General features: G+C 48.8%; 1 protein-coding gene across 1 annotated transcript; it reads right to left on the bottom strand.

Annotated features, from left to right (window-relative positions):
- Window positions 1–2,590: 2,590 nt before the first annotated feature.
- On the bottom strand, window positions 2,591–3,802 carry LOC123354917 (zinc finger protein 271-like; the record flags this gene model as incomplete). The annotated part of the gene is made up of 1 exon (XM_044997316.1): window positions 2,591–3,802. A coding segment is annotated over one exon (1,182 nt), but the record flags the coding sequence as incomplete, so codon positions are not given.
- Between the last annotated feature and the right edge of the window lie 8,393 nt (window positions 3,803–12,195).

The following is a 12,195-nucleotide window of genomic DNA, read 5'->3' as shown; positions in this document are numbered from 1 at the left end:
TCCCAGGGGGGCCATCAGGAATGAGAGGAGGGGTTGGATGACGGGGGGTGACGGGGGACAGTCAGGGGACAGGGAAGGGTGGATGGGGTAGGGGTCCTGGGAGGGCATCAAGGAACCCGGGGGGTTGGATGAGGCAGGAGTCCTGGGGGGCGGGGATGGGCCATGACCCCAGTGTGGGGTGAGGAGGGAACCGGTTATTAAGATTTTGGCAGCTCATCACTGCCCGGGGGGGGGTGGGAGGCTGTGGAAGGGCAGTGGCAGGGGATGAATATGCGAGCTGGGGAGAGGAGAGCTGAGGTGAGTGGGGGAGCAGGTGAGCCAGGGGAGTGGGGGTCTGAGGACATGAGCGGGAGGGCATTGGTGGGGGGTCAGGTGAGCTGGCGGTGGGGAAGGAGAGCTGAGGCGGCAGGCGGGCAGGCAGGTGAGCTGTGGGGGGCTGAGGAGGTGAGCAGGCAGGCAGTGGTGGGGGGGCGGGTGAGCCGGCGGCAGTGGAGGGGGGTTGAGGAGGTGAGCGGGGGGTGGGAGGGCTGAGAAGGCGAGTGGTGAGTCAGTGGCTGACCTTCTACACCTTCCTCAGTCACACCTCATTCATTCAACAGGGCAACTGATTACCAAGTGTGTGTGGGGGGGAGATCTTATTCTACTTCTAGCAAAAATATATTTTTCTTTTACCTTAATTACACTACCTTAGGGGCCTGCTATAACATATTACCAAGGTTCAATACCACTGTTTTGGTGGGGCAGTGCTGGGGAAGGAGGGTTTGTTTCCATGGGGCGGGCGGTGCTTGGGGGGGTTGTTTCGGGGGGGCTGGGCGGTGCTGGGGGGGTTGTTTTCACAGGCTGGGTGGTGCTGGGGGGTTGTGTTTTGGGAAGGCTGGGTGGCGTTGGGGGAGTATTGCGGCGGCACTGGGGTTGAGGTTCAGTGGGACCGGGGGGGTTTCAACCCTCAGCTGTTTTCTTTGGAGTAATATTGCCCTCGCCGCTTTATGAGTTGTGCAGGCCTGGACTAAAGCAGAGACTCTGGACTCAGCATTCAAGTATCCTGCAGTTTGAACTTTGAATCTGATACATTCCCTCACTGGCTACCATTGTTTGCCCAGCACGGAAGTGCTTCTTGTCCAACAAGACAGCCAGATTGGGGCCCATAGGCATGGAATGGCTCTGAAGGAATCAGTTGTTTCTCTCTGCGCTTTGGATCCAAATGGTAAAAGACAGTTCTTTCCAATTTAATCATGGCGTCCTTTAGGAGTGTGATTAATGCCACTTAACAAGGGAGCAGGGTTCTAAAAATAGTTTACCTGGGTGACAGGTCACCATAGCTTCCATCTCTGGGGTAAAAATCAACCACCACTGACCTGCAATTTCTATCTGAGTTCTTATAAAATCTTTGACCTTACTTGGAGTAATTTTACACGTCTCTGGTGTAGAATTCTTCACCAACCACACAACAGATCAGTAGCGATAGTGAGGCACAACTCCCCCAAATATGCCCTTTTATTTCTTTAATCTGGTGGCACAGATTTAAATTAGGGACTAAATTCAGGTGCAGTTTAGAATCCCTGTAAAACACCAAATGCCAGGTATCTATGGAAAATAGGTCTCTTTCTGCAGCTATGTCACATTCAACACGGATTTCATTTTCTACATATTTGCAGCATCTCCCAGGGGTGAGCTGAACCAAAATGTCACTTCCATTTTCCCATCTCTACCTAGATAGGAATTGCATTTCCCAAATAAAAGGCAACATGCACCTGATTAGGAAGGAGATCTCTTCAGGAGCGACCTCCTGCAGGGCCTGGGCCACAACTGCTTTGGGAGCCCAATGCAGGGGTATTGTGCTTAGTTAAAAGTCATTTACTAGGGAATCCTCTTCCCAGACCGTTAGAAAAAATATTGACCTAACGAACTGAACAACAGAGGGATTGGGATGGTGATGAGGAATAACGGAATCCCGCTGACTTACCCTATCTTCTTCTGTTGTTACAGAGGGTGAAATGACATTTTCCCCTATCCCTGCCCTGTTGCTGCTCTTTGTTATAGTTCAATATATTTTAAGTGAGGAAAATGGTAGGAAAAATATCTGCTCTCCAGCATAACCTGAAGCAACATCAGAGCAACTGGGAATGAAACAATTGGTTTCTGAAGGGGAAACTCGATGACTAACAATTGCTTTGAAATGGGGGAACACTATAACCGTGATGCTCAGGGTTTGTTTAGACTAGGAAAAGTGATGGAGTTTAGGTCAGGTCAAGGGGAAAGCTAATGCCAACCACTGCCCCTGGGCTGCATCTGCACAACAACTCTAATTGTCTTTTTACACCAAGATCACTAACTTGAGCAGCGAATGCCACGTCCAGTCCTAGTGGATGGAAGGCACAGGTACTTTTTGCCTCAGTGTACCTTGTTGGGATCAAACCTCCAGAAGCTGATGAGCATTCCTGGCTCAAAAGGAAAGGAGTTGATAGAAAAGATCATAGGATTGACCCCAAAGAAGGGTGAGCTGCAAAAGGCAGAAGGAGGCAACTCATCTGGGGGAGCTGAGAGACCTTGGTGAAAATGGTCCAAAAATCACAATGTGGGAATTAGGAAATGTGATTTTTTATTTTTATTTTGCGCAGCCCTAGTCAAGGTATTTATTACAATTCTCTCTCATGTGGATTTTCTGATGTCTAATAAGGGTGGAGCTCTGATTGAAGCTTTTCCTGCACTCAGAGCATGTGTAGGGCATCTCCTGTGTGTGGATTTTCTGATGTCTAATAAAGTTTGAGCTGTGATTGAAGCTTTTCCCGCACTCAGAGCATGTGTAGGGCGTCTCCCCTGTGTGGATTCTCTGATGTGTAATAAGGTTTGAAGGCCGACTGAAGCTTTTCCCGCACTCTGAGCATGTGTAGGGTGTCTCCCCTGTGTGGCTTCTCTGATGTGTAATAAGGTCTGAGCGCCGACTAAAACTTTTCCTACAGTCAGTGCATGTGTAGGGTGTCTCCCCTGTGTGGATTCTCTGATGTGTGATAAGGATTGAGCTCCGATTGAAGCTTTTCCTGCACTCAGAGCATGTGTAGGGCTTCTCCCCTGTGTGGATTTTCTGATGTGTGATAAGGCTTGAGCTCCGATTGAAGCTTTTCCCGCACTCAGAGCATGTGTAGGGCGTCTCCCCGGTGTGGATTCTCTGATGTCTGATAAGGTCTGAGTTCTGACTGAAGCTTTTCCCGCACTCAGAGCATGTGTAGGGCGTCTCCCCAGAGTGGATTCTCTGATGTCTGATAAGGTCTGAGTTCTGACTGAAGCTTTTCCCGCACTCAGAGCATGTGTAGGGCGTCTCCCCAGTGTGGATTCTCTGATGTCTGATAAGGTCTGAGTGCTGACTGAAGCTTTTCCAGCACTCAGAGCATGTGTAGGGAGTTTCCCCTGTGTGGATTCTCTGATGTCTGACAAGGTCTGAGTTCTGACTGAAGCTTTTCCCGCACTCAGAGCATGTGTAGGGCGTCTCCCCTGTGTGGATTCTCTGATGTCTGATAAGGTCTGAGTTCTGATTGAAGCTTTTCCCGCACTCAGCGCATGTGTAGGGCTTCTCCCCTGTGTGGATTCTCTGATGTGTAAGAAAGTGTGAGCTCCAATTAAAGCTTTTCCCACACGCAGAGCATGTGTAGGGCCTCTCTCCTGTGTGGATTCTCTGATGTAAGATGAGGGCTGAATGATAAATGAAGCATTTCCCACACTCAGAACATTCATAAGGTTTCTTACTCATGTGGATTGTCTGATGTCTGATAAGGGCAGAGCTCTGATTGAAGCTTTTCCCGCACTCATGGCACATGTAGTGTGTCTCTTCCAAGTTGATTCTGTTGCTTGTTATAAGGTCTGAGTGACTACTAAAGTTTTCCTCTGGCCTCTGCTGAGTCTCACAGGCTTTTGGTTTTTCTGGGAGTGCATAAATCCTGGAAACATTCCCTTTGGATCTTCCTGATAAAGTTCCATGTGGTTCTCCTTGCTCAGCATCTTGCTGGGGTTTCTCCTCCTCATTCTGATTCACCATCCCATCACCTGATGGGAGACAGAAAGAATCCAGGCATAGGTCACTACCTGCGCCAGAAAGAAAGAAAATCTCAGAGAGAGGAATGGAAAAAGGGATGAACAATCCAAAATATGTGTGGGAGAGATCAAACCTATCAGGAGCTAATTTTCCCCACACCCTTCCCCAGAGAAGAGAGGAAGGGATCAGTTTTGGTCTGCATCTCACGAGAACACTCAGGGGAAAGTGAGATCAGGGAGCAACCTGCTGCCAGTTGTCAGTCAGAATAGGTGGGAAGCCATGAGTGACATCTGCCATAATGATTCCACATCTGCAGGGAACAATCCTGTACTTGGAGAACTCACAGGGTCTTTGTAGGGCATCCCAAATGTTTCCTGCATTCCCGCACAGTTTTTGAGTTGGTTTAACCAATTCTTCACCTGTGCAGGCAGCTCTTGGAAGCACTTCTTTCTCAGAGCCCTGGAGGTCTGGGACCCACGGCTCTTCCCCTCGTTCCAGCTGCAAGATCACATCAGGTTTGGAAACTGGAAACCCTACTCCAGGCAAAGAAAAGAAGGGAGGTCAGTGGAATTTTTGGGATACTTGTCACAAAGAATATTCCATGGTTTTAACCCCCATCTCATTTTTAAGCAGTAACATCCCAAGGCCAGCTTCCTTGGCTCAAAGTGGCAGGAGAGGAGTTATAATAAATCATATTCATTACCTTAGTGCCTAAGGACCAACTAACAGTGGATCCCCATTGTGCTAGGCAAAGTACAAACAGAGAATAGTAGATGGCCCATGCCCTGAAGAATTTACAATCTAAATAGACAAGACAAACACAGAATGGGGGAAGAGGTAGAACCCACTGTAAGGTGTATTTTTATCACTTAGCTAGTTACAGGGTGTAGACGAGCGGACTCACCCCTGTGGTGCCTTCTGCTGGTGACTCCTGGGAATTAGCTCATTCCAGCTCTGGAACGCCTTCTGCAGGCTGGTGATCCGCCTGTCCTCTGGCCCCCATGCCCCTCCCTGGACCTGGTGCCCCTTTATTTGGGGTGCTACCCCCTGGAAGTACCCCATCAATCTCGGTCTCCCCTCCTTGGGGAACCCCCAAGCCACTATCCCCACTTTGCCTCAGTTACTGCCCAGTCTCCATCTAGCCCCTGTTCACTGGGGCAGACTGAAGTGTCAGCCACTCACCATAGGCAAAGGGGTTTGGACCTGCTGCCTTTGCCTACCCCTAGGCTGCCCTCTGCAACCCCCAGTACCTGTTGGCCTTGTGCTAGGCCGCATCCTGGGGCTTTCCAGGCAGGAGCTCCCCAGCTCCTCTGCCTTTCCCCATCCCTGCTCCACTCAGGTACCCTATGTCCAGCTCCCTGCAGCCAGGCCCTTCTTCCTCTACAGGCAGAGGAAGACTCTTGTCTGCCCCTGGCTTCTCTGTCTTTATAGGGCCAGCTGAGTCTGTCTGGGGCATGGCCCCAGCTGCAGCCACTTCCCACAATCAGCCCAGCCTAAAGGCTGCTTTCTCCAGTCACAGCCCCCTCCCAGGGCTGTTTTCAACCCTTCAGGGCAGGAGCAGGGGACCACCCTGCTACACAGGGGTATAAAAACAAAGAATCAAAATCACAGTCTGCCTCTGTATGGGCCTTCTCTTACTGTGACAGTCTGAGGCCTTGTTCTTAGGCTAAGGCCTTTGGCTAAGCAGCAGGGGCAGCCATAAGCTGGGAAGCGAAGGGTCACATCCTCACATCCCAAACCAGTCACACTGAACTACGGTGCTATTGGGCTGTTAGGAAGACGATCCTGTCCGGATAGCGCCCATCACCACCAGATAAAGAAACAGATCTTAAGATGGTTAAAGAAAACTTAGTTTGACAGCAGCCTGTCTGGCAAGAAATCACTTCTCAATGCTTGTGGTTGTGAAACCCTCATTTTTGTATTGTTTTATCTTTATGGCCACTACTTTTACATTGTTAATCAGTCTGGTACTCTAATTGTTTCTATCTGCTGTATAGTTAATTTTGCTAGGTGTAAGTTAATTAGGATAGTGGGATACAATTGGTTAGAGAATTATGTTTCCATGTGTTATGATTGGTTAGTTAAATTTCAGTACAATGATTGGTTAAGCAAAGGTATAGCTGAGAATATTACTATATAAACTGAGTCAAACAGGAGGGGGAACAGGAACAGGGAACGGGGATGCAGGCAAGCCTCTGCGGCATCAGAGCTGCTAAGGGGGACACGGGGTAAACGCTCTGCGGCGTCAGAGCTGGTAAGGAAGACACAGGGTAAACGCTCTGCGGTGTCAGAGCAGATAAGGGGAACATGCCGCCGAAGACCCCAGGCCCCCGAATCCTCTGGGCGGCCCTGGGTGACAATCATTCCCTTGTCTCTGTTGGGTATTCCATTGATGTAGGTTACTCCCAGTCAGTCCTTAATGACCCATTCATATCACCCCATGACAGCTACGTGACAAAACACCTCATGTCTCCTGCTCGTTCTAATCACAGCAATACCAATCACAGCAGGAAACTGAGGTGTGTATTGGCATCATAGAAGTATCACCAAAATTCTCATCTCTGTCACACACACACACTGCTCACAGCCCCTGGAGAGAAAGCAAAGCACAGGAACATAAGAACATAAGAAAGGCCGTACCGGGTCAGACCAAAGGTCCATCTAGCCCAGTATCTGTCTACCGACAGTGGCCAATGCCAGGTGCCCCTGAGGGAGTGAACCTAACAGGCAATGATCAAGTGATCTCTCTCCTGCCATCCATCTCCATCCTCTGACGAACAGAGGCTAGGGACACCATTCTTACCCATCCTGGCTAATAGCCATTTATGGACTTAGCCACCATGAATTTATCCAGTCCCCTTTTAAACATTGTTATAGTCCTAGCCTTCACAACCTCCTCAGGTAAGGAGTTCCACAAGTTGACTGTGCGCTGCGTGAAGAAGAACTTCCTTTTATTTGTTTCAAACCTGCTGCCTATTAATTTCATTTGGTGACCCCTAGTTCTTGTATTATGGGAATAAGTAAATAACTTTTCCTTATCCACTTTCTCAACATCACTCATGATTTTATATACCTCTATCTTGTCCCCCCTTAGTCTCCTCTTTTCCAAACTGAAGAGTCCTAGCCTCTTTAATCTTTCCTCATATGGGACCCTCTCTAAACCCCTAATCATTTTAGTTGCTCTTTTCTGAACCTTTTCTAGTGCTAGAATATCTTTTTTGAGGTGAGGAGACCACATCTGTACACAGTATTCGAGATGTGGGCGTACCATGGATTTATATAAGGGCAATAATATATTCTCAGTCTTATTCTCTATCCTTTTTAATGATTCCTAACATCCTGTTTGCTTTTTTGACCGCCTCTGCACACTGCGTGGACATCTTCAGAGAACTATCCACGATAACTCCAAGATCTTTTTCCTGACTCGTTGTAGCTAAATTAGCCCCCATCATGTTGTATGTATAGTTGGGATTATTTTTTCCAATGTGCATTACTTTACATTTATCCACATTAAATTTCATTTGGAACTGGACGTTAGCCCAGTGAACACAGTGGAGGACAAACTGCAATCCTCACACCCTGGTCAAAAAGGAGAGGCATGTGGGTCCCTGTCCATAGAAAGGGGCTGGCTAGAGGCCTGATACCTGACAGGGCATTCCTTGAGCAGGCCATGGAGGCAGGTGAAAGGCTTAGCTACCCCTGAACTGTGACATTGCAAAAGCACATTTTGGGGCATTAGGAAATCTAGCGACTCAGGTGTAATGGGAGGGAGAATTAAACTCCCCCAGTGTGAGGAGAAGGCTGGGGAATTAAACACTAAAATTCAGGAGCAACAGCCTCTAATTCTTCCGGAAAAGGAGACTGTAAGAAACAAGAACTGGGCCTGGAAGCCTGGAGGGAAGACAGCTTGTGGCTGTTGTAGATGAGGAGGGGGAGGACAAGACTCTCTCCAAACTCTCACTCTTGTTGACCCCGACCTCATTTTATGATCTATGACCTAGTCTCGTGTCTTGTGGGAAATTTTATACTCGCTAGAGGTAAAATGTCATGATCAGAGTATTGCTTATTAGCTTGGAACATGCGTGGAGGGGCAAGGAGGTGAACATAAAGAAATGAGTTATTAAGGGCAGGTCGACACTACAACCGGGATTGACGCTCTGAGATCGATCCATCCGTGGTCGATTTATTGGGTCTAGGAAAGACCCACCAAATCAACGGCAGATTGACTCCAAGTCGCTCTCCAGTTCTGTACTCCAGACCCTACCCGTGAAGGTCTCTCATCGACCCCCCTCAGTGTACACCCTGCTGTAACTCGACCTAAGCTACGTCAACTCCAGCTGTGTTATTCATGTAGCTGGAGTTGTGCAGCGCAGGGCGACTGACTGTGGTAGTGTAAACATAGCCTAAGCTTGCTACAGTTCAGGGCCTTATATTAAGTTGAGGCTTTGTGAGAGTGGTTATGCTGAAGTCTGGGATTTATCTGAGGTTTGAGTAGGGATTCAGGGTTAAAGGTCTGGGATCCCCCACAGCTCTAGATTCCCAAACCTCTCCTCCTTCCCACTGACCCATCCAGCCCACTTCCTGGGTGCCCTTCCTCCACACTCCCCTCCCCTTCTTCCCATTACTCTCAGCCATCATCACCTCCCGGCACCTTGGGAGCTTCTTGTTTTCCCTCCTCGTCTCTCTCAACCTCCTCCCTCCCTGCTGCTTCTTAGCTCTAACCCTGCACACACTCTCCCAATGTCCTGCCACCCCAGAATTATCTACTCCCCCCTTCCTCTCCTCTCCCACAGCTCTGTTCTCCCTTCACCCGTGGGGTCCTGAATGGCAACATTATACGCTGTCCTATCAAAAGAGGAGCTCATCTGACTGTCACACAAGCCATGAATGAATCATACACCTATTTACTTAATTTAGAATTCTACAGACGGCATATTTTCCTATTTAAATGAGGAAAAGGCATGAAAGCTACAGTTATTAATGTAGTTGCCAATGTAGCCAATAAGGATACATTCAATGCAATTTTAAAATGACTGACGGCACCAAAAAGGCACATGTCCAAAACTGATACTAGTGGGTGGGAGATAAAGCAAAAAAGGGGGGCAAGGAAACTTGTATGACGAATAAAGGTATAAAGTTATTACTACTCAGGCTCTTTAGAGACCCCACAGCTTCTAATAACCCAGGGACAGGACTCCTTACCCAGCAAGACCACCGTCTCATAGTTCTCCTGCATGACATCCCTGTAGAGGGCTCTCTGAGCGGGGTCCAGCAGAGCCCATTCCTCCCTGGTGAAATACACAGCCACCTCCTCAAAAGTCACCGGCCCCTGAAAGAGAAAGAGTCCAACACTCAGTACCTGCTGCCCCACTCACAGTCCCGTCCCACTATTCACAGTCCCTCAACAGCAGCACCAGGTAAATGGAAGCTCCGGGAAGCACATGTTAACAGAGTCCCACCCCACCTTGCTTAGAGCAGTCAGGAGGCATCAGAGGATAGAAAGAGAGAAGCTTTGTGTCTCCCAGCTGACAGACAGAGGCAGGGTCATCACATTTATCACATAGCTACTAGCCAGGGCTAGATATAGGAGATGGGGCTGTCTCTGGACCCTGCTGGTAGCTCCCTGGTAGGAATCCCAACATTCTCTAAATAAAAGGGGAAGTCAATAGTAAAGAATAGAAGTTAGAAGGTCAAAATTGTAGAAAATTGTTAAGGGAAGCTATCGGAAATCAATGATCAACCAACGAAAATAAGAAGGAAGTTTTAAAAAGTATATTAAGTACTAAATTAATCCTAACAATGATAGTGGTAAATTACTAGATGGAAATGGCAGAATTATCAACAATCATGCAGAAGAGGTAAAAGTGTTCAATAAATATTTCTCTCCGGGATTTGGAGAAAAACAGATGATGTAACTCATATCAGAAGATGTTGACGCTGACAGTCTTTCCATTCCAACAATAACTCACGAGGACATTAAACAGCAGCTATCAAAGTTAGACATGTTTAAATCAGTGGGTCCCGATAACTTGTATCCAAAAGTTTTGAAAGACTCGGTGGAGAAGCGTGGTGGACTGTTAATGTTGATTTTAATTAGGACTTGGAACACTGGAGAAATTTCATAAGACTGGAATAAAACTAATGCTGTGTCAATATTTAAAAACTATAAAAGAGATGACACAGCTAATTACAAGAGTGTCAGTCTGAACTCGATACTGGGCAAGAGAATGGAGCGCTATACTGGATTTCATTAATAAAGAATTAAGGAGGGTAATATAATTAGTACCCATTAAAAAGGTGTAGACACAATAGATCCTATCAAAGTAACTGGATATCCTTATTGGATGAGATCAAAAGTTTGGTTGCAGCTAATAGTACTGATGTAATATACGTAGGCATATGAGTTGGTTCAGCACAATATTTTGACTAGAAAGATACAAAATACACATGGCATACATTAAATAGATTAAAAACTGGAATTTTAAATAGGGAACCATGGTCGAGTGGATTTCTTTGTAGCGAGTTCCTGCAAGGATTGGTTCTTGGTCCTGTGCTATTTAACATTCTTATCAATGACCTAGAAGAAAATATAAAATCATCACTGATAAAGTTGGCAGTTGTCACAAAGATTGGGAGTGGTGGTAACTAATGAAGTGTCAGTAGATCCAGGTTCCGGCAGTGGGAGTCTGGGAAGATTTCCCATTCCTGGCTGGGGGGTTATTTCCTGTTCCACAAAGAGGGGAAGTTCTATTCCCAACTCCTGTGCCTTGAAATTAGGATACATAAGAACGGCCGTACCGGGTCAGACCAAAGGTCCATCTAGCCCAGTATCTGTCTACCGACAGTGGCCAATGCCAGGTGCCCCAGAGGGAGTGAACCTAACAGGCAATGATCAAGTGATCTTCCTCCTGCCATCCATCTCCATCCTCTGACAAACAGAGGCTAGGGACACCATTCTTACCCATCCTGGCTAATAGCCTGTAATAGTCCGAGGTTGGGGCCGTGCCCCCTCAGGGGCCGTCGGGAGCCAGGCCGCCTCACTACACGGCCCCAGTCAGTCTCCGGGTTCTGAAGGTCGTGGGGTTCTGCCCCTCAAGCAGGGGCGGAACAGAAGGCACACGGTTAATGCAATGAGTCCCAGCCCTCAGTCAGGGCGGGACAGCAGACACTAGGTCTAGGCTCAGATCCTTTCCGCAGGCTGAGCACCCATAAAGTCAATAAGCCACGGCTCTCATTCAGGGCGGGGCAGCGAACCAGTTCTAAGCTCCGGTCCTGGCAGCCGGAGCTGAGCAGTTACAAAGTCAGTAAGCCCCAAGCCCTAGCTCAGGGCGGGGCAACACACCAGAGTCCAGGGAGCTCAGATTCCCCTGCAGGCTGAGCAGTAACAAAGTTAACAAGCTAAGCCCAGGCCCTCAATCAGGGCGGGGCACCAAACACAGCAGTTCTAGGCTCAGCTCCTTACAGCAGGAGCTGAGCAACAATAACAGTTCAGGGCTCAGGTCCTTGCATTAGGAGCTGAGTAGTAATATCAGTCCAGGGCTCAGGTCCTTGCATCAGGAGCTGAGTAGTAATATCAGTCCAGGGCTCAGGTCCTTGTCTCAGGAGCTTGAGCAACAATAGTCAGTAAGCCCCAGCCCTAGGTCAGAGTGGGGCAACAAACAATAGTCCCAGGGGCTCAGGTCCTTGTCTCCGGAACTGAGCTACAATAGTCAGTAAGCCCCAGCCCTCGGTCAGGGGCTGAGCAGCAACAGGGACAGTTCAGGGCTCAGGTCCTTGTACCAGGAGCTGAGCAGTCACAACAATACAGGGGCTCAGGCCCTTGTGTCAGGCTCTGAGCCACAGCAGGTAAGTGCAGGCTTCTCTGCCTGAACGCGGGTAGGAGGGGGAGTCTGCCACCCGTGAGTGGGGTGGCAGGGGGGCCACAGGCCCACCCACTCCACTGTGTCCCAGCCCGGGGCCCTAACAGCGGCGTGGATCCGCTGCAGTCAGTGGGGATCCTGGCCGCAACACACTGACATGGGCACGTCAGTGCCCTCAGCCGGACAGGGGTCGGCTACCCCCGGGCTACACTCCATTTCCCCCTCCTCGGGTACCTGCTCGCCGCTGGGGTCCCACACCATGGGCTCCTCGGCGTGGTGAAGGCGGTCTAGGTCGGGCTGCTCCGCTGG

Source organism: Mauremys mutica, chromosome 22 (genome assembly GCF_020497125.1).
Source record: "Mauremys mutica isolate MM-2020 ecotype Southern chromosome 22, ASM2049712v1, whole genome shotgun sequence".
Taxonomy (NCBI): Eukaryota; Metazoa; Chordata; order Testudines; family Geoemydidae; genus Mauremys; species Mauremys mutica.
This window is presented reverse-complemented; position numbering and strand designations above follow the sequence as displayed.